At 49.6% G+C, this 23,175-nt stretch overlaps 1 protein-coding gene across 4 annotated transcripts in view; it reads right to left on the bottom strand.

The window, feature by feature from the left end:
* Positions 1–23,175, bottom strand: part of Ocm (oncomodulin) — a 60,924-nt gene that overhangs the window by 13,772 nt on the left and 23,977 nt on the right. Inside the window, exon 2 of one of the 4 annotated variants that reach the window (XM_063271084.1) lies at positions 17,730–17,821. The exons of 1 other annotated variant lie outside the window; for it this stretch is intronic. Coding sequence is in view for 1 of the 3 variants with exons in the window: in XM_006248852.4 (XP_006248914.1) it covers positions 9,325–9,381 (57 nt within the window). In the remaining 2 variants the exon portion in view is untranslated. Of the gene's footprint in view, positions 1–9,324; positions 9,539–17,729; positions 17,822–23,175 lie in introns of those variants that run through there. 2 more of the 4 variants (XM_006248852.4, XM_063271085.1) reach the window with 2 other exon arrangements.

The following is a 23,175-nucleotide window of genomic DNA, read 5'->3' as shown; positions in this document are numbered from 1 at the left end:
GGTAGCAGACTGTAGCTCCATTACGGAAAATAAGTCCTGGACGAGTGTCACTGAGAGGTACGTCTTGCTCTAACTACCTCCTGTTTCTCTCTGCTTCTTGGCAGCCGTGATGTGAACTGCTTGGTTTCTCCCTACCTTTCCCACTATGATGGGCTGACTCAGGTGAAACTGTGGGTTAAAAATCTTTCTTCTTTTTAAGTTGCTTATTGTCAGGTGTTTTGTGACAGCAACGAGAAAGTTAAAATAAAGATCTCCCTCATAGAAGCAAATTGTTCCTTTTCTCCTTCTTTTGTTTTCTTTCTTTCTTTCCTCTTTCTTTTTTTTTCTTTTTTTTTTTTTTTTCGGAGCTGGGGACTGAACCCAGGGCCTTGCGCTTCCTAGGCAAGCGCTCTACCACTGAGCTAAATCCCCAACCCCAGAATCAACCATTTTTATCTTGTCTAAAGACAGCTCCTTTATATCTACTCTGAGTCCTTTCTTGCACACTCAAGAGCATTCTCTCCACTTCTCTTCCCTCCTTTCCTACATCATAACATTTTTGCTCCCCAGTAGATCGCGCTGTCGATGAGAAAAGTGAGCAAATCGAGACGATGCCTAGCATCGCCAGTCTTCAGAGAGATGCAGATTGAAAGAAACCACAAGGGACACACTGTACACCCAAAGAAGATGGTGCCTTGCTGGCACAAAGGACACACCGGTGTCAGAGGGAAGACGGGCTTTTTTCTGAGTAGACAAGAAACATCACCTAAGTAACAGACTCTCCTTCTTTAACAACTCTTCCTCCTCTTCTTCCTCCTCTTTGTTTTTGCCCAGTACCTATAGTCTCCCTATGCTAGGCAAATGCCACACTCCCAGCCCCTCACTAGGGGATTCTAGGCAGGGTCTCTACCACTGAGCCACACCCCAGCCCCTCACTGGTGGATTCTAGGCAGGGGCTCTACCACTGAGCCACACCCCAGCCCCTCACTGGGGGATTCTAGGCAGGGGCTCTACCACTGAGCCACACACCCCAGCCTTTTCCCTTTGACTTTGAGGCAGGGTCTCACTAAGTTGCCTTGAGCTCATAATCCTCCTGTCTCAGCTCCCCTAGTACTGAAAGTACAGGCCTGCACTACCCAAGTCCAGTTTAACACATTTTACTTCTCGAAATGAAATTCTCTTGAGAGAACAAGTTGGCAGGAAGACACAGCTATCACATGACCCAGCTGCACCCTTCTGGCATCTTCCTTAAGGACTGAGATTCCCACAGCTTGCGTTCCTCCATCCTGTTAAAGATCCCGTGGATGATAGCGTCCCATTTGCTGTCAGGGATGGCATTTGCGTGCTTCTTGCTAAGAATTCTGCAAGCAGTTTCAACTAAAACCTTCTCCTTGGAGCTTTCCCCCATCTCACTGGCTCTGGGTGTCTTTATTCAATGTATAGATTTTTGACTAAGAGCAGAAAGAACCAGAGGGGCACAAAGCCGCTTCTTTAGAAGAGTACGGAATGCTATCAGGAAACCAGATGCTGTAGAAGGCTGACTTTTTCATGAACAAGAAACGTGAGCGTCCTCCTCTCAGTTTCCAGATGGGCCGGAGGCCGTGTTTGACAGAGACTCAACCCGAGTTAATTAAGGGGAAATTGCCACTAATGGCATAAGATAGGCCATGTCTATGGCTCCCAAGTACCCTTTTATTACGGGTTCTTCTCTTGACACCGGTGCCCAGGGGTCTCCTGGTATTGGGCAGGTATTGCTCCCCAGCCCCAAGAATCAGACCCCAGAGAAAACCATCCTAGTGGCACTTTTCAAACAGTGAGGGTTGACATCACAAATTCCAAAGAAGGGACAGCAAGACGGCTGAATGGCAAAGGCTCTCTCGATGCTGGCATGGGTTCAGTTCCTGGGGTAGAAAGAACGAACCACCTGGAGGGACTCACACCTGTAATCCCAGCACCCAGGAGGCAGAGGCAGGCAGATCTCTGTGAGTTCGAGGCCAGCTGGGTCTACAGAGTGAGTTCCAGGACAGCCAGGGCTACACAGAGAAACTGCATCTTGAAGAAAAAAAAAACCCAAATAATAGAAAAGGAGGAAGAACCAACTCCCACAGGTTTCTCTGACCTCCCTGGGAGTGCCATGGCATATGCACACACACACACACACACACACACACACACACACACAACACACACACAAACACACACACACACACACACACAGGCTGGGTTCACACGTGTGATCCACTACACCCAGCTATTCACATGTATCTCTTTAGCCTGGCTAGGGGTGACTTCTGAAAGGCCTCAAGTTTAGGGTTCAAGGGGGACGGACACTGTCGCTTTGGTAAGGAGTTCATTGGAACTGCTGTTAATGCCACATGGGCAGAGACGACTCGGAATGGAGGGAGCTCTGAGGGGAACTCAGGCCTCAATCCCATCCTAAGGGAACAGTATGGGGGGTCTGTGAGTCGATTTCGAAGCCCTTCTTCTAGGTCTCAGTGAAGGCGAGAGGTTTTACAGCAGGACCCTGCTCCCAGGTTATCTGTGACTTCCAAGCAGCAGTGGGAGGTGGGAGTCAGAGTAAGCAAAGGTCACCATCTGATGTCTGAGGAGTCCGTCACGGTTTCTCAATAGGGCACCTGCCTGCCCTTGTAGCAGCAGGGATCCCAGGAGCTGCCCATGAGGATGGAGGGCTGTGATGGAGTCACAGTTCCTTCCTACACATTAGTCACGGTGAGCAGGGATCCTGAACACATCTCACAGCGCAGCGGCTTCCTGCACACTCCGCTCTGCTCCTTTGCCCTGGAAATTCTAGCTGCTTTGACCTGCCCACCCTTGTCCCATCACCTCTCAGCAGGAACAGGCTTGGCCTGGACTGCCCCCTCCTCTCTACCACATGTTCACCAGCCATCACCCTTCCAGCCTCGACACCCACCCACCACGGTCCCTTTCACTTTCCGATCCAGCTCTGTAGGTGATTAAGGCAGGAGGGTGTGTTAGACTTTTCTGTGCTAAATACCTAAGAGAAGCCGTAGAAAAGCAGGAAACTTGGCTGGGCTGCAGCTCACTTGGGAGAGAGCTTACCCGGCATATACAAAGTCCTGGTTCCATCCCAGAATCTCTTAAACCCACCAGGTGGGGCCAGAACAGAAATTCAAAGTCATCCTTGGCTACCTAGGGCATTTGAGGCCAGCCTGGGCTATGCGAGACCCTATGTTAAAAAATAATGATGATGATGACGACGACGATGTTGAAAACTTTCCTTTTTAAATTTGTGTGTGCACGCTCAGACTATTGATTCTCTAAGGAAACCTGACCACTCCACTCTCCCTCCTCCTCTGTTTGAGGGGTAATTCTCACAGCTGCCTAGAGAGGTCACCAAAGTCAGAAAACTACACCAAGTCAGAAAAGGACAAATCTCCCAGAGGACACTTGCAGGGCACCACAGCAGAGGAGAACCCTGTGTGTAAAGTAAGACATTCCCTTCACAGAACCACAGCTTGAAACGAACCACTTATCAAAACAAATGTTGCCAAGGCCAACCACATCAGAGATCGTCCAGTCACAGGCACAGGTGGGAAGACGGGGTTATGTTCTGGTATCGGCAACAGTCTAGTCAAGGTCGGAATTTTTCTTCTTTTTTAAACCTGGGCTGGGCCTTCAGCTTCTGTGCCTCATAAAAGGAATTGTACTTGGTGGGTGCCACTCAGTGTGTGTGTGTGTGTGTGTGTGTGTGTGTGTGTGTGTGTGTGTGTGTGTGTGTTTCTTCATAGTTTTTTCTTATTTTTAAGCAGTTACAGGGATGGAACTCAAAGCCTTCCTATTGCTAGGCAGGGGCTCTACCACTGAGCCACGCCCCCAGTCCCTCACTGGGGGATTCTAGGCAGGGGCTCTACCACTGAGCCACGCCCCCAGCCCCTCACTGGGGGATTCTAGGCAGGGGCTCTACCACTGAGCCACGCCCCCAGCCCCTCACTGGGGATTCTAGGCAGGGGCTCTACCACTGAGCCACACCCCAGTCCCTCACTGGGGGATTCTAGGCAGGGGCTCTACCACTGAGCCACGCCCCCAGCCCCTCACTGGGGAATTCTAGGCAGGGACTGTACAATTGAACCATACCCTAGCTCATTGAAGCTTTTGAGTTGATACATAATTTTTCACATTGTGAAGTTTTGCGACTGAGTTAATTAAATTATATTAATTAGCATACCTAGCCCTTCAAACATATATCATTATTGAGGAATCCCATTAATCTGACAGAGTTTCTTCTGTGGAAGAAGTAGAAATATACTGCGCTGCTCTGCTAATCTAGTTCCCGAAATGACAAAGCTATCGCAGCAACGAAGAAGACTACAGACAGACACGGGACAGGACACACCGACATCAGAACGGAAGTCACTTGGCTGCCGTGGCACATGGTCTTCAATGCCAGCACTTAGGAGACGGAGGCAAGAATGTCAGGAGTTCGAGGCCAGCCTCAGCTACATAGCAATCTCAAGGCTAGCGTCTGTCAAATGACATCCTGTTACGAAATAAACGTTAGTAAAGACAGAAAGGGGGTTGGGGATTTAGCTCAGTGGTAGAGCGCTTGCCTAGCAAGGGCAAGGCCCTGGGTTTGGTCCCCAGTTCCGAAAAAAAAAAAAAAAGAAAGAAAGAAAAGAAAAGACAGAAAGGAAGAAGAAGACGAGAAGCACGTTAGACTTTATCGTGGCATCGAAGGGTTGTTGCCGTAACATTCGAATGCATGTTCCCAACCACAGCAACACTGGGGATTCAATAATCCACGGGTGGGAATTTCCTTTTACTCAAGCGGACTTGTTCCAGAGAAGAAGCTTGTTTCAGTCTAAAGCCAGCCAAATGTCTCAGAGGGATAGACGCGCAGTGGCTGCTTCCACTGGGTGTACTTATGAACAAACAAGCAAACCAACAAAACGAAACCAGCCATCTAGGCAACCAAGGCGTGTATAAGCGTACACGGTAGGACATTTACCTAGCTTTCTCCCTCAATGTCTTAGGGTTTCCGTCGCTGTGATAAGACACCATGACCAAAATCAGCTGGAGGAGAAGTTTTCTTTCTATTTACAGTCCTCCATCACGGTCCACCGAGGAAGGAGGGCAGGGCAGGAACCTGGAGGCAGAAGCTGATGCAGAGGCCATGGAGAAGTGATGCTCACTGGTTTGCTTTCTTATAGAACCCAGGACCACCTGCCTTAGGACGGCACCACCCACAGTGAGCTGTGCCCTCCCCCACCAATTCTTTTTTTTTTTCTTTTTTTTTTCTTTTTTTTTTTTCGGAGCTGGGGACCGAACCCAGGGCCTTGCGCTTGCTAGGCAAGTGCTCTACCACTGAGCCAAATCCCCAAACCCTCGCCCACCAACTCTTATTCAAGGCAATATCCCCCTAGACTTGCCTATAGGCCAGTGTTATAGAGGCATCTTCTCTCTCTCTCTCTCTTTTTTTTTTTTCTTTTCTTTTTTTCGGAACTGGGGACCGAACCCAGGGCCTTGCGCTTGCTAGGCAAGCGCTCTACCACTGAGCTAAATCCCCAACCCCAGGCATCTTCTCTTAAGATAGCCTCTTTCCAGATGTGTCTGCGTCTGTGCCAAGCTGACAAAACCACCCCAGACAGAGGGGCTCCTTAATACTGTATGAAAAGAAAAGTCGGCATCCAGGGCCGTCAAAGATGTACAAACCGAAACTATACTGGGATTGCTTCTCGCTCCACCTAAACGCATCTTCCTCAGAAATCAGGACAGAGGTAGGGACAGAAGGGACGCTGGGACCAGCCTAGCCAAGAAAGCCCAGTCACGGCCCCAGATCCAGGGAGAGACCCTGCCTCAAAGCAGATAGGTGGGGGACGATAAGACAGCTCTACCTTTACATGCCTGTACTTTCTCTCGCACACAACAAATAAATAACAAAGAGGGGCTGGCAAATGGTTCACTGATTAAGAGCCCTTACTGCTCTTGCAGGGGACCCGGGTTTGACTCCTAGCACTCACAATAATGTCTCTCAAGCTTCTGTAATTCTAGTTCCCGGAAACCAATGAAATAAAACTGTTGGCTTGTTCTTATTTTTGTTCTGTTTTCCTGAGGTAGTGTCCTGCCCGGTAGGTGTGGTATTTTGAATATGCTTGGACCAGGGAGTGGCACTGTTAGGAAGTATGGCCTTGTTGGAGTGGCTGTGACCTTATTAGAGGAAGTTTCTCTCCACAGTAATGAAACCCTAACTAAGACAGTAGGCATGGCTGGCCCAGAACTTTCTATGTAAAACAGACTTGCCTCGAACTCAGAGAAACTGCCTTCCTCCTGGTCCACTTCCACTTTAAAATCTTTTTTTTTTAAAGAAATCAAACAAGAAATTAGATTTTATGGCTCAAACTTAAGTGCCCCAATCTCGGGCTGGAGAGATAGCTCCGTGGTTAAAACTGCTCTTCCAGAGGTCCTGGGTTCAAATCCCAGTAGCCACAAGGTGACTCACAACCATCTGTAATAAAGTCCAAAAAAAAAGTTTGAAGTGCTCCAATCTCAGCATTTAAGAGGCTGAGGCAGGAGGATTTCTGGAGATTTGAAGTTAGAATCCAGCTTTGGCAACAAAGCAAGCCCCTGTATCAGAAAAGCTTCCCCCACAGTTGATTTCGCCATTAAATCAGAGGAAGGGAGCAACGCTCAGCAGGCCCACCAGGGGGCGACATTGTCACGGCTGAGTCCTGTCTAATGGGCCTCGCCCCTTCCAGCAGAGGTATTGTTTTGCCCTTTTCCCTGTGGAGGCTGCAAACCCCTCAGTGCTTTGTTCAACTCAGTGACTCCAGCCGGGATCCCGCTTTCACCCAGGAACCGGAAGCTCCTATCAAGGCCGGATCATCTTGTGAAATTAGTTGTGCTCGTCCCTCCAAGAGTTAAATTCCTTTTGCTGGTGTTTTGGCCCATTGGGTTGACATACTTATGTGACCTAAATCATTTCCTGCTGTATCTAACTACCATGTCCTATTTCCCTCTGGACAGCTCTTATGAGGGTCAGGTGGGATCGTATGTGCAAAGTATCTTATGCCCAAGCTCGGGCTGGCGCGATCGCGGTGAAGAGCATTGACTGCTCTTGCAGAGGACTGAGTCTGAGTCCCAGCACCCGTATTTGGTGGCTCGCAACCACCTGCAACTGCAGCTTGAATGGACCCACGTCCGTGAACGCCCATAGCAATGCACACATATTCACACACACATAAAAAAAGGTAAAAATATTGCTAGGAAATATGCAACCTGGGGTGGTAATGGGGGCTCAAACCCGTTCCTCTGAAGCCTTTAAGAGTCCTTCTGGACTGGGGAGATGGCACAGCAGGTGAAGTGCTTGCCAAAAAAGTGTGAGAACCAGAGCCCATATAATCAGCACCCACATAAACGCCGAATGGACAGAAAAGCTTCCGGTAATCCCAGCACTCTGGGGGTGGAGACAAGAGATCCCCAGAGCGAGTGGGCTAGCTAGAAATGTCTCAGTCCATAGGATGGAGAGAAAACCTCTGGCTTCCATGCAGGGACACCGGAGCACACACATGGACCCATACCCCTCAACACACATGTCCTTTTTAGTCACGCACAACACACTGTGTGAGTCACAGTTTTCCAGCAGAAGCAATCAGTGCCCATACGTATTGGTAGCTTGTTGTGGTCTCAAGCTCGTCTACACTCTACACGCCAATATCCACCTGCGGGTACCATTTAGAGCTGTGGTGGAGTCTGTAAATAACACAGGACTTGTATTATGAGAATGGCCTCTTTTCGTTTGTATATTTGTGTGTGTGTGTGTGTGTGCGTGTGTGTGTGTGTGTGTGTGAGAGAGAGAATGTGCTTCTCTGTGTGTGTGTGTGTGTGTGTGTGTGTCTGTGTGCATTTGCATGTACATGTTGTGCAGGTACATGGAGGCCAGAGGTCGATGTGGGTTGGCTGTTTAATTCACAACGGACAGAAAGGAGAAAGCCAGGGGAAGAAGAGGGAGAGGAAGTGTAGTGGGGAGGAGAGGAAAAGAAAGAAGAGAGGAAAGGGAGGGAGGGAGGGAGGGAGGGAGGGAGGGAGGGAGGGGGGCAATGAGTTATTTCCCCCAGCTATGTCCTACCTCTTAGTCTTAAGGTCATCCCCAAAGAGTGCCATCAGCTGAGAACCTAGCATTCAATACGTGAGCTTGTGGAGGACATTGTGTATATTCAAACTATAGATTCTGTCCTTCTGGAAGTGTGTGTGTGTGTGTGTGTGTGTGTGTGTGTGTGTACACATTTGTGCACGTGTGTATGTGTGCATGTACATGTATGTGCATGTACATGTAGAGGCCAGAGGTAAATGTTCAGTGTCTTCCTCTACCACCTGCCACTTTATTTTGTGGCTAGCGTCTCTCTATCCACAAATTCTATCACCAATTCAGCTACATTGTTTGCCCTGTGGGACCCCAGAGATGCCCGGTCATCATCCCCTCCCCAGCACTGGGGTTGCAAGTGTTTGCCACCAGGCTCAAATTTTTTTAAAGTGTGTATTTGTGTGTGTGTGTGTGTGTGTGTGTGTGTGTGTGTGTGCGCGCGCGTGCGCATGCAGGCGTGTGCATGAGTGTGTACTGTGTGTGAATGGGTGCCCAAGGAGGCCAGAAGAGGATGTTGTTAGATCCCTTTTTTTTTCTTTTTTCTTTTTTTTCGGAGCTGGGGACCGAACCCAGAGCCTTGCGCTTGCTAGGCAAGTGCTCTACCACTGAGCTAAATCCCCAACCCCATGTTAGATCCCTTGAACCTGGAGTTACAGGCAGTTGTAAACCACCATGTGGGTGCTGGAGACAAAACCCTCCGTGTGGCTTCTCTGCAAGAACAGGTGTTCTAACCACTGACCCATCTGTCCAGCCCTGCGCCCTGCTACTTTTCCCCCCCCCACCTCGGGGCTGGGGACCGAACCCAGGACCTTGCGCTTCCTAGGCAAGCACTCTACCACTGAGCCAAATCCCCAACCCCGCGCCCTGCTACTTTACATAGACACTGAGAACCAAACTCAGATCCTTACACTTGTGTGGCAAGTACTCTACCATTCAGCTATCTGCTCATTTCCTGCTAGACGTTTTTAGATGTTTATTTGTGTGTGTTGGACACACGTGTCCTGGCACCTATGTGGGCCACAGGGCAATGGGTCCCTTTTAACTCAGTCAGTTCTCTCCTACCATGTGGGGCTCGAACTCAGGTCGTCAGGTTTGGTGGCAAGCTCCTTTACCTGGTTTGCCATCTCACCTGCCCATGGCAGGCTTTCACCCAAGCAGTAGAGATATTAATAACTTCCATAAAAGCCTCCACGGCAGCCCCAGACACTGCGGCATCATTCCCCCACCTCACCCCATCCTGGCACTGCTGATGCAGACGGAGTCCTCAGGAGGTGCCAACTCATTGCACCTCACCCATCCAGACATGCTGAAAGCCTGACCTCGCTGGCCTCTGGCTGGTTTCCTGGGAGGGGCTTGTCATCGCAGCTCAGTCACCAAGAGCCCTGGATGCTGGAGCTAGGTGGGATTTTAAAGTCCTAAATGCTCAGCTCTTCATACCCAGCCAGCCGAGTGTGATCGCGGCTGCAGGGTCTAAAATAGATGTGCTTGGCAGGGGCCCCGCCCGAGGTGGCGAAGTGGGACTTCACACGCCCAGCTGAGGTGTACGTGCAAAGGGAAGCTAGACAATGCGCCCCTCTCCCCGCTGTGCATATCCAGCAGGAGGGATGTGTCTTGTTGTTGTTGTTATTTACATTTTATTTGGTTACATGTTGTGTGCGTCTAGGTCAAAATACAATTTGCAAGGGTTGGCTTTCTCTTTCTGCCATATGGGTCCTGAGAAACTCAGGCTATGAGGTTTGGTACCAAGTTGCCTTTACCAGATGAGATCTTACCAGATCTGTCTATCTGTTTATTATTATTATTATTATTATTATTATTATTATTATTATTAATGACATATATGCTTGTATGCATGTTGCATGTACATGCATGCATATTTGTGTGTACATATGTGTGAAGGCCAAGGGGACAGACATCAGGTGTCTTCCTTGCACACGCTTCACCTAAATATTAAGGCAGGCTCTCTTGAACTCAGAGCTTGGCAACTGGCTAGTCTAGCTAGTCAGCAGGTTTCCATATCTGCCTAGCACTTACCTGGGTACCAGAGATCTGAGCTCAGGTCCTCTCCCTTACTCAGCAAGTGGTTTATCCGCCGAGCCATCACTCCAACCCCGCCATGAGACTTCTTTTAAAGGTCCTATTTGTTTGTTCATTTATTCATTTGGTGTGTCCATGTGCACGGAGGCATGTGTACGTGTGTGTGTGTGTGTGTGTGTGTGTGTATGTGTGTGTGTGTGCATGCGCGTGCTCATTTGGAGCCTGGAGAAAAATCTCAGATGTCACTCCTTGAGAACTGTCCATTTTGTGTTTTGAGACAGTCTTGCATCAGTCAAAAGTTCCTCTATTAGGCTGAACCCAACTGTTCCCACCTACTTGCTGCTGAGATTACGAGTCCCTGGTTTTTAAAAATATGGATCCTGGAGATTAAACTCAGATTTTCATACTTCCAAGGACATACCCAGGTATGTACATGCATACACACACACACACACACACACACACACAGAAAGTTGCTGGGTAGTAGTGTCACACGCCTTTAATCCCAGCACCCAGGAGGCAGAAGCAGGTGGATTTCTGAGTCCAAGGCCAGCCTGGACCACAGAGCAAGTTCTAGGACAGCCAAGGCTACACAGAGAAAACTTGTCTCAAAAAAACTGCATAGATGGATGGATGGATGGATGGATGGATAGATAGATAGATAGACAGACAGACAGATAGTTTAAATAAGAACAAAAGAAAGAAGGCCACTGAATGACATGAGGGGGTACCCTCCATGTCCTCGTACCCTGGACATTTTGAGAGACTAGCAGGTCACCTCACAGCTGCAGCTGGCTGGAATAGCATCAATGTCATCCTGGAAGACGTTGGTCAGTGCTGTGATTCTGTTAGAATGCGACAGGTTACGAGTGGGTTTCTTTGCTCTGGGGTCTCCAGTCCGCCACTGGGGGCTCTCAGCACTTGAAGTATACGGCAATGAGAGAAGGAAGAGAGGAGACCCCTACCCCCAGTCTAGAGACAGGATGTCTTCTCTTAGCCACCATTCCTTGTGTGCATTGTCTACACGTGCACACATGTGCACACATGCACACATAAATATAATACAGTTGTTGTTGTTGTTATTTTGGTTTTTAAGATAGGATTGCTCTGTATAACCCAAACTGTTCTGGAACTCACTTTGTAGGCCAGGGTGACCTCAAACTCAGAGATTCCCCCTGCCTCTGCTTCCCAGGTGCTGGGATTAAAGGAGTGTGCCATCACTGCCCAGATAATACAATTTTGTAAAAGACGAAGTGGATGACATTTGAGGAATAACAGCCCAGGCGTCCTAAACTGTTGTGCAGCCGAAGATGACCTCCGGTCTCTTTCTGTCAAGTGCTAGGATTGAGGAAGTGTTGTGGTTTGCCCTGGAATAATTTGTATTTTGATGCTAATTCCACTGCCCCAAGGTTAGCTACCTAGTCACATACTCAGGAATCAGGTGACTTCACCAAAACCTCCCCATTGAATTTGTAAAATACAGGTGAGGGGCGGGTACAGGATAGAAGGAGGCCTGTCATTGGAGGAGAAGGAAGGATGGGTGGGAGAGAAGTTTGAAGGAAGAGGAGGAGACTAGAGAGGGGAAAAGCCATGGCAAGCTCTGTGTATTGACAGGTTGTTATCAATGTTCCTAAGGGATGGGTGGTACCGGGCTTTGTATGTTTAAGCGGGCAATTATAGCTTATCAATTGGATTTAAGATTATTGTGTTGTGTGTTCTTTTATGTGACGGTTTGAGTGTAGCAAAGTGTGCAGCGGCAGGAGACACTGGGCCACCGAGGAGTTGGGATATGTTTCTGCCAAGATATCTAGCAGATATCTTGGGGCACTGTGGTGACCTAGTGAGGTAAAAGACAATTATACTTTCTTTATTTTTATATTTTTACAACAACAGGGATGCACATCACCACGCCCGGTTTAAGGAGTACTGGGACTCAAACCCAGGGGCCCATGAATGCTACCCAAGCACTCTTCCCCCGACCCCCGACCTCCATCCCTGGCCCCTCAAGAGAACACATTTGATCTTTGTAAACAAAACAAGACAAGTGGTCAGATCTGGAAAAGCGCTGAGTGAGATCAAATATGATTTAAGCAGCAAATCTAACCTTTGGGAGCTCAGAGGCAAAGGAAAAGTTTAGGCCGGGTCTCAGAAAGCAGATTGAGCCAAGAAGACAAGTGGCCAGCGCTAGGGGAAGCAGAGAGTCAGAGTCACGTCTAGGCGCTAATGTGTCCCTGCTGTGTGCAAGACAGTAGTCAACTTTGTAAGAAACAAACAATTCCTCCAGTATGCAGCTTATGCGTCTAAGGGGATACATGCACAAGAATGGTGGGCTGCCAGGGTTCTTCACAGGGAAGAACCAATAAGATAGGTGTGTGTGTGTGTGTGTGTGTGTGTGTGTGTGTGAACTTGTATGTATGTGTATGTATCTGGTCAAAGGAAGACGTCTGGTGTCACCCCCTAACCTGCTCCCACTCTAGAATAGGACAACCATCTGGACATCAGAACTCCCGTTCCTTGAACCAGCTGTCCTTCAGGTAGTCAGCCTTCCAGATTTGGATTGATTCATACCATGGCCCTTCCTGGTTACCAGCTTTCAGACAGCACACGTGACCTTCCTAAGCCTCCATAATCTTGAGATAAATTTCCTAAGAAATTTGGGGCTGGGAGAATGGCTTCGTAGATAAAGCGCTCTCTGTCCAGCAAGAGTCCCGGGGTTAGATCCTGTTCCTAGCACCCACATACGAAAAGCCGGGGGGTGCCAGCGTATGCCTGTAACTCCAGCCCTGAGAAGGTGACCTCAGGGAGAACCTGGAGCTCGGTAGCTGCGGTACAGCCAGTATGTGAGCTCCAGGTTTGGTGAGGGGCTTGAAGCTTAGTATGTCACTAGAACCCACGAACCTTATCTTTTGACCTGGGTTACTGGCACGCACCATCGCAGCAGGCTCCTCACAGGAATTCTGGGGATCCGAACTCAGGTCCTCACGCTCGCGTGGCAGGCCCTTTCGCGACTGAGCCCCATCTCCAGTACATACTTTAAACTTTTTACGTCTTATTTAGTTGTGTTGTGTGCTCGCAAGTGTACGCACGTGAGGGCACGCAGGTTCTCTCTCTGCCACCCCAGGGGTCCCAGGGATCAATCTCAGGCTGTCTGTCTGGGCAGCAGGTTATCTGTCTGTCGGGTGGCTTTACCCTGTGAACAGTCTCACTCGTGCTCCACCTGCAAGTCCTTTTTTACAAACTGCTTCCTTAGGAACCACTACGACTCCCCCACCCCACCCCCATTCCTTAAATATGCACGGCGTCTCATTCTTCTGTTGCTTTGGTTTATGCCGGGAGGTGAGTTTTTTAAGAAGATAGGGACAGATTCCCCACCACATTAACAATCTGTTAGCGGGCTGGGGATTTAGCTCAGTGGTAGAGCGCTTACCTAGGAAGCGCAAGGCCCTGGGTTCGGTCCCCAGCTCCGAAAAAAAGAACCAAAAAAAAAAAAAAAAAACCAAAAACCAAAAAAAAAAAAACCAATCCGTTAGCATCCCACCGAACAACACCCTCATGGATTCTGAAATCCCCTTAGCCACTGGATCTGTGTGTTCCCCAGAGAGTCTGGGAAAATGGCTTGTTTCACTGTTTCTTCCTCATTCTGGCAGTAAGTCAGTTTTTGGCTGTAGACAGAATCTATTTTGAGTTGCCTCTGAGTGTGTGCGTGTGCGTGTGCCTGTGCGTGTGTGTGTGTGTGTGTGTGCGCGCGTGCGCACGCGCGCGCGCAGTGTTGCTTCATATGTGTGGGTCTCCTTGTGGCCTTTATATCTGAGACTCTTCTCTCCCTCCCAGACTCACAAGGACGGAGACGGCCCAGCAGTCAGAGCTTTTCTTAGGCACAGATGGTCACTGTGGGGGAGGGGAGGCTGCTGTGGGTCTCTTCCACCTGTGCTTGCGGGAGGAAGCCAACTGATCGGTCAGGATATGATGGCCTATACCTCTAATCCCGGCACTCCAGAGGCTGATGTGGGAGGATAGAAAATTTGAAGCTAACCTGGTCTACTTACTGAGTTCCAGGATAGCCTGGGCTATGCAGCAAGCGATCCTTGTTTGTTATTATTGTGGTTGTTTTGCTTAAGATCATCCTTACCTACAGAACAAGTTGAAGGCCGGCATGAGACCCTGCCTCAAGTAAATAAATATTGTTGATTTGTCTGTGCTGATCACTACTGTGTGCCCTCTCACTCAGGCCTGAATGAAGCTTATCTAACGTGTATTGTAATTTAAGTGTAATAGTCCAGATGCACGGTAATTCCCTTTCATCTTCTTAGCAGCAGCATGACATTCTGTGGGCAAGCCCAGTCCAAAACTATGGAATGGACAATCCCAGAGCCAGTAGACAGCTTCGTGGGTCAAGACACCTGCTACCAAGCCTCACGACCTGAATCCATCCCCCAAATCCCTATGATGGGAGGGGAGAAGCAGCTCCTCAAGTTGTCCCCTGACCTCCACATGTGCACTGTAGCACGTGCAACCCCACACACATACGTATGCATATAAAAATGTAATTAATACATTGGGACTGATGGCTCATCGGTTAGGAGCACTGGCTGTTCTTCCGGAGGACCCAGGTCCAATTCCCAGCATCCACACAAGCAGCTCACATCTGTCTGTAACTCTAGTTCCAGAGAGTCCAGTACCCTCACACAGACATTCATGCAGGCAATGCACTGATGCACATAAAATAAATAAATCTTTAGTTAAAAAAAATTTTTAAATGGGGGGCTGGAGAGATGGCTCAGTGGTTAGAGCACTGACTGCTCTTCCAGAGGTCCTGAGTTCAAATCCCAGCACCCACATGGTGGCTCATAACCATCTGTAATGGGATCTGATGCCCTCTTCTGGTGTGTCTGCAGACAGCTATTGATATACATAAAATAAATAAATAATTTTAAAAAAAAATTAAAATGTAATACATTTTTAAAAGTTGCATTGGTGGTTTAAGGGTTTGTTTGGGAGGCTGCTTTCTTTTTTTTTTTTTCCTAATTTATTTATTTTTATTTTCTGGGCACTGGTGTTTTGCCTGCACATATGTCTGTGTGAAGGAGTTGGATCCCCTGGAACTGGAGTTACAGATGGTTGTGAGCTGCCATGTGGGTGCTGGGAATTGAACCCAGGTCCTCTGGAAGAGCAGCTAGTACTCCTAACCACTAAGCCGTCTCTTCAGTTTTGTTTTCTACTTTTAGTTGAAACTTGTTTAATTTTGTTGAGAATTTTATTCACGAGAAATGTACTGATGGTGTTTCCTCTCTCCTATCCCTCATTAAGCTGGGGTACAACTCCGTGGTAGAGCCCCTGCCTAGAATCCCCCAGTGAGGGGCTGGGGGCGTGGCTCAGTGGTAGAGCCCCTGCCTAGAATCCCCCAGTGAGGGGCTGGGGGCGTGGCTCAGTGGCAGAGCCCCTGCCTAGAATCCCCCAGTGAGGGGCTGGGGGCGTGGCTCAGTGGTAGAGCCCCTGCCTAGAATCCCCCAGTGAGGGGCTGGGGGCGTGGCTCAGTGGCAGAGCCCCTGCCTAGAATCCCCCAGTGAGGGGCTGGGGCGTGGCTCAGTGGTAGAGCCCCTGCCTAGAATCCCCCAGTGAGGGGCTGGGGGCGTGGCTCAGTGGTAGAGCCCCTGCCTTGAATCCCCCAGTGAGGGGCTGGGGGCGTGGCTCAGTGGCAGAGCCCCTGCCTAGAATCCCCCAGTGAGGGGCTGGGGGCGTGGCTCAGTGGTAGAGCCCCTGCCTTGAATCCCCAGTGAGGGGCTGGGGTGCGGCTCAGTGGTAGAGCACCTGCCTAGAATCCCCCAGTGAGGGGCTGAGGGCGTGGCTCAGTGGTAGAGCCCCTGCCTAGAATCCCCCAGTGAGGGGCTGGGGCGTGGCTCAGTGGTAGAGCCCCTGCCTAGAATCCCCCAGTGAGGGGCTGGGGGTGTGGCTCAGTGGTAGAGCCCCTGCCTTGAATCCCCCAGTGAGGGGCTGGGGGCGTGGCTCAGTGGCAGAGCCCCTGCCTAGAATCCCCCAGTGAGGGGCTGGGGGCGTGGCTCAGTGGTAGAGCCCCTGCCTTGAATCCCCAGTGAGGGGCTGGGGTGCGGCTCAGTGGTAGAGCACCTGCCTAGAATCCCCCAGTGAGGGGCTGGGGCGTGGCTCAGTGGTAGAGCCCCTGCCTAGAATCCCCCAGTGAGGGGCTGAGGGCGTGGCTCAGTGGTAGAGCCCCTGCCTAGAATCCCCCAGTGAGGGGCTGGGGGCGTGGCTCAGTGGTAGAGCCCCTGCCTAGAATCCCCCAGTGAGGGGCTGGGGGCGTGGCTCAGTGGTAGAGCCCCTGCCTTGAATCCCCCAGTGAGGGGCTGGGGGCGTGGCTCAGTGGTAGAGCCCCTGCCTTGAATCCCCAGTGAAGAAAGGCCAGATGCCTAGTGAGATGGCTCAGCAGGTGCAGGTGTTTGGCACACAAGCCTGATGACCCGAGGTCAATCTCTAGAACCCACATACAGGAGAGAACCTCTTCTACAAAACTGTCCTCTACCACACACACGCACACACACACACACACACACACACACACACACACACACAGAGAGAGAGAGAGAGAGAGAGAGAGAGAGAGAGAGAGAGAGAAATAATAAATTTTACATTTTTTTAAAGCAAAGGAAGGAAGAACCGGAAAGGGAAGAGAAGAGGCCACACAAAGTAGAAGACTGGCAAAGTACGTTACGGCAGATCACCCAGATGGAATGGTACCCAGCTCTTAAAAATAACAGCTACGGAGGCTGCAGGGGTATATATGTCCATGACATAATTGTAAGTAAAGCAAGCTCAACCCACGATGGTCTCTGCCTAGAACTGGGTAAAAATACACCTTCAGATAAACAGAGGCCGGGAGGGACACCAAAACCAGATCGGCAGGGATCTTTCTTTCTTTGTCTCCCCCCCCCTCGTATTTCTCTGTCCCTCCCTCCCTCCCTCCGTCCGTCCGTCCGTCCGTCCGTCTGTCTGTCTGTCTGTCTGTCTGTCTTATTCTTTGATTCTTTGCTGTGGTGGCATCATGATCACAAACTGAGAAGGAACTGTGTTGAGGGAGAAGGGAGCCTTGTGCTCTGGGTTGGTGGGTTGTCACTGGAAACACTTTCACTTTATCTGTAGCTACGGGCACAGATTGAGCTCAGAGTGCTGGGCTTTTAGGATGAGTCCAGGCCAACATGCACTCCCCAGTGTGAAGTACAACCTCTGATTTCCAGGCAAGTAGTGCGCGCGCGCGCGTGCGTATGTAAGTTAGAGGATGACTTCAGGTACCTTCTGCCGTTTGGTTTTTTCCTTTGTAGGGGCAGGGACTGAGTATATGTGCACCATGTGCGTGCAGGTACTCATAGAGGCCAGCAGAGGGCATCAGGTCCCCCCCGGAGCTGTCCCAAATGGATGCTGGAAACTGAACCCAGGTCTTCTGCAAGAGCAGGAAGTCCTGGTCACGGCTGAGTCATCTCTTCAGCTCCTCCCCCTTTCTTGATGGCCTGGTACTCATTGAATAGTCTAGATCCTCCTGTCTCTGCCTCCCCAGCACTGGGATTAAAAGCATGCTGTACCTTACCCGGCTGTTTTGTTTTGTCCAATGTGGGGTCCAGTGATGGAATTCAGATCCTCATGACTGTAAGGCTCCAGAATTGCAATGGCAATCCACGTCTGTTAAACAATTAATACAAAGTCTAAGGTATCTTAGGCTGGCCTCCAACTCACTCTGTAGCCAAAAGTGACCTGGGATGCCTGATCCTCCTGTTTCTATCTCTAATGTGTTAGGATTACAGGTGTACACCACCATGCCTGGTTTATATGTAGCCATGATGGACCTTAGGGCGCCATGCAGGCTAGGCACATGCTCTATCAACTGGATGCTACATCCCTAGTCCATGTCTGGTTTTTAAAGCTACTTGGTTTGTGGTATTGTGTTAACACTGCTGCTAAGGGGTTGGGGATTTGGCTCAGTGGTAGAGCGCTTGCCGAGCAAACGCAAGGCCCTGGGTTTGGTCCCCAGCTCCAGAAAAAAACAAACCAAAACAAAACAAAAAAACAACACTGCTGCTAAACAAAGGATGTCATGGTGCCCTCTCCGTGTTGGAGCTGCATTGTCCAGAACCTGAGAATGTGGCTATATTTGGAGATAGGGCCTTTAAAAGGACCATGAAGTTAAAATAAGGTTGAAGAGCCAACAAGATGACTCCGTGGGCGAAGGTGTTTGCCACCACACCTGGTGTCTGCATTCACGCCTCAGAGCCCATGTGGTGAAGAAAAAATGAACTCCTGCAGTTTCTCCTCTGACCTCCACACATGCACCAAGGCACTCATATATACACACACACACTCACATTCACACACACAGACACACACACATACAGAGACTCACACATACACACACACACACAGGCACAGACACACACACAGACACACACAGAGACACAGACACACACACAGGCACACACACAGAGATACACACATATATCCACACAGATACACACACATACACACACAGACATATCCACAGACACACTCACAGAGACACACACACAGACATACACACATAGACACACACAGAGAGACACACAGACCCACACAGAGACACAGACACACACACAGACAGATACACACAGACACAGAGGCACACACACACACGCAGACACACTCACAGAGACATATAGACATACACACCTAGACATACACATAGAGACACACAGACACAGAGACACACAGACACACACAGAGGCACACACACACAGACACACAGAGGCACACACACACAGAGACAGGGATACACACAGACACAGACACACAGACACATACAGAGGCACACACACACAGACACACAGAGGCACACACACACAGAGACAGGGATACACACAGACACAGACACACAGACACATACAGAGGCACACACACACAGACACACAGAGGCACACACACACACAGAGACAGGGATACACACAGACACAGACACACAGACACATACAGAGGCACACACACACAGACACACAGAGGCACACACACACAGAGACAGGGATACACACAGACACATACAGAGACACAGAGACACACACAGACACACAGACCACACACATACACACACACACACACACAAATAAGCAATTTGATGGGTGTCCTCCTAAGAAGAGACACTAGGGAGCTGAAGAGTTGCATGGTGGTTCAGTTTAGAGCTTTGGCTGCTCTAGGGCTCAGCACTCCTGATCCCCAGCACCCACAGGGCAGCTCCCAACATCTACAACTCCAGTTCCAGGGGGTCGGAGACTGTCTTCTGCATCCCATGATTACCACACACACATGTGATGGATACATGTAAAACACCTGTATACATAAAATGATCAAATAAGGTTTTAGAAATTCCAAAAGAAAGCAAGGAAACCAGGACACTCAGTGTGTGCGGCCAGAGGGAAGGCCACGCAAGGACCAAGTGACAATGGGGTGGTCTGTCCGTAAGCCAAGGAGAAACCAGCACTGTCAATGCCTTGCCACACTTTCCCTGGATTCCAGGATTGTGAGACAAAAAGTTCTGTTGTTGAACATATTCAGTCTCGTGTGTGTGTGTGTGTGTGCGTGTGTGCGCGCGCGCGTGTGCGTGCATGTGTGTATTACTGAGGATTGAACCTATGGTTTTGTACATGCTACACCAGTACTCTACCTGAACAATACCTTCAGTCCCGTAAGCGGGGTGGGATTCCTAATATTGAGCCACACCCCCAACCTCCGGGGAGATCCCAGGCTGGTGCTTTACCACTCAGCTATGTCCCCAGGCCCTTTGCTCACTTTTAATTTTGAGACGGGGTCTCCATAAGTTATCCACATTGAACCTGAGCTTGCTCTGCACCCCAGGCTACCGTTAGTCTCTCAGGCTCTCACCGGATCTTGTCCCCCGCCATGTTCACGTTCTTTAATCATTTCTTTGTATGAATACAAGTGTTTTGATTGCATATATGTCTGTCTCGCCCTCTTAACCCCGCGTCAGAGTTCCAGCCGGATGCCAGGCTTGGGGATGCTGGGGCTCTGAACATAGCTCTTCATGCTTCCGTGGCGAGCCCGTGACCAACTGAGCCACTACCCTGCCTCTGCAAAGGGAATTTCTGAGGAAATATTCAAATATAGTCATTGCAGGGTTGCGTGTTTATCATGCCCTCATAGTTTTACATTGGAGCGATTTCATAATCATGATAATAATAATCAGAGCTGGAAGCCTATTTATAGCGTTCAACCCACTCCTCCCCAGTCGTCACATTTTAAAGACAGGGAAACTGAAGCCTTCGGGGGATGGGGGAAAGCAGGATGAGCGACAGTTAGTTGGAAGATGAGACCAGGCAGGTGGCATGAAGTTGGGACCAGCTCCCCAGTGGGGAGTGGGGGGGATTCAATTTGGTCCCTCCTCTGCCTGATTGTAACCATGGAAACCAGGTCAGCTTGCATGGCTGGACCAGCAGCCAAACTTAGCTTCTGTTGGAGGCTCAGTTGGCTAGGGATGCCCAGGTGTGAATCTGGGAGCCAGTTTTCCCCCGAGATAATGAACAGTGGTCCCGTCCCACCAGGTCCCTGCTGCTTCACGCCTAGGACGTTGACAAATTCCGAGTTCTGCTTCCAGAGCGGCTGCCCGGGAAGAATTTTTTGAGCAACTCTTTGTTTTTTTCAAAGCTCCCGTGTGTTTATTATGGGTTTGTGTTTCCAAAGGAACTCACAGAATTTGGCCTGGTGAGCCCTAAAAAAGAACACTTCAAATCCATTGCCTGTGAACGTCAACATGCACCCTATTTTAATGTTTTATTTAGTTTTATTTTATTTAATTATGTGTATGTGTGTGTGTCCAGATGTGGGTATGTATGTGTGTAAGCGCAGGTACCCACAGAGTACAGAAGAGGGTATCAGATCCCTGGACCTGGAGTGGTGAGTGACCTAGTGTGGGTGCTCAGATCTGAACTCTGGTCCGCTGCAAGGATTCTTAAACATTGAGCCACCTCGCCAGAACTCCCTCATTTGAAATTCTGAGACATTTTTGTTAGTCCCAGGCTGGCTTTGAACTTGTGACCCTCCTACTTCCGCTCCCCAGGTGCTGTACCACCGTGCGTGGCTAGTGCCTGTTCTCTTTGTCAGATTTCATCCAGCTGTGCACAAGCAGAACTAGCATTTTATCCCACCAGCAGCTCCCTTCAGCTTGTGTTTTGGAGTTGGTTTCTTGCAGAATCAAAAACTGACCGCCTCGGAGTGAGTTTCACCCACAGCTCTGGAGACCGTTGACCGTGGATCTGGCTCCTTTCTTAGCGGAGGAGTGAGTTTGTCTACGCTTCAGTCTTCTGCTTTGTGAGGGGAATGGTGATGGTCTGGCTGCTTCACAGGGGCTATGGGTAGTTTTCAGCCATTCAAGGGACAGTGGACCACAGCCATTTGCCACAGTTGCAGCAGCAAAATAGAGCAGGACATGTTTGTGTGTTTGCTTAAGATCAGGTCTCACCTAGCCCTGGCTGTCCTAGAACTAGCTCTGTAGACCAGGCCGACCGGGACTCACAGAGATCCTTCTGCCTCTGACCACCTGATTGCCGTGATTAAAGGCACGAGTCACCACACCCAGGCTGGCCTTGCTATATAACTGAGGATGACCTTGAACTCCTTCTGATTTCCTTTTCCCTACTTTCCGAGAGCTAGGACTACAAGTCAGTGTTCCACTCCTGGTTGTCTCAGGGCGGGCTTGAACCCAGGGCTTGGTACACCCTAGGCAAGCACTCTGCCACTGATCCTCACCCCCAGTGTCCTGTGATTTAGGTGTTCTGTGGTCCATGTGTTCACACTTGCTGTATCTCCCCTATATCCAGATCTGCACGTGTATGTGTGCATCTCTAACAGCTGTTTGTTTTATTTTTATTCAAAAGTGTGTTCGTTGGGATGGTTCCCACCCGAATCAGGTGCTCTCGGCGCCGCTTCCCGCTGCAGGAGCAGCCCTCTGTCAGGCTTGCTTTTCCTCCGGTGAGCTGACAGGTCAGTGGAACACGCATCACACAAGGCGGCTAAAGGCCTTGGTGGTTATATAGAGTTTTGGACATTTCACATCCATGCAGTGGGAATCAGGGCTCCACACCAGGATCCACATCTGTCTGGTGTTTCCTTTTCTCCTCTTCTGGAGAGGGATGAGGGGATTCTTTGAGGGAGGTTCTCATTGAGTTGACTGACTCCCCCGGCTCCTCCCCCGGCTCCTCCCCCTCCTCCTCCTCCTCTTCTTTTTTGAAGTAGGGTTTCTCTTTGTAGCTCTGGCTGTCCTAGAACTTACTTTGTAAACCAGGCTGGCCTCAAATCCACAAAAATCTGCCTGCCTCCGCCTTCCTCTCTCAAGTGCTGGGATTAAACGTGTGTGCCAGCATGGCTGGCTACCAGCTATTTTTAAAATCATATTGATTGACTAATTGATTGGTTGGTTGACTTTGTGTGTGTGTGTGCGTGCGTGTGTGTGTGTGTGTGTGTGTGTGTGTGTGTGTGTGTACACGATGGACATGGGGAGGCCACAGGACAACCTCCTGAAGTTGGTACTTATCTATCATTTGGGTCCTGGGAGGTCATCGTGTTTGGTGGCAAGCACCTTTACCTGCTGAGCATTCTCTCTAGCCTCATATATATTTCTTGATCATGACTTTAGAGGGTTTTGACACAGGGTTTTACTATGTAGCTTGCTCTTGCCTGGAACTATCCTTCTCCTGCCTCAGCCTCCTGAGTGCTGGGATTACAGACGAGCACAATTATTTCTAGTTCTCATTAAACTGATTTTTTACATTTGTTTAGTTATTTGTGTGTGCATGTGTGTGTGCCTGTCTCTCTGTGTGTATATTTGTGTGTGTGTGTGTGTGTGTGTGTGCACTCATGTGCATGTGTAGGTCAGAGGTCAACCTGTGCGAGTCCGTTCTCTCCTTCCACCGTGTGTATCCTGGTGCTCGAACTTAAGTAGTCAGGCTTGGCACGAAGCACCTTTTCCCACTGAGCCTCCTTGTAGGCACTCAGCTCTC

Source organism: Rattus norvegicus, chromosome 12 (assembly GCF_036323735.1).
Source record: "Rattus norvegicus strain BN/NHsdMcwi chromosome 12, GRCr8, whole genome shotgun sequence".
Lineage (NCBI taxonomy): Eukaryota > Metazoa > Chordata > Mammalia > Rodentia > Muridae > Rattus > Rattus norvegicus.
The sequence above is the reverse complement of the archived record's forward strand: the minus strand, read 5'-3'. Positions and strand labels throughout refer to the sequence as shown.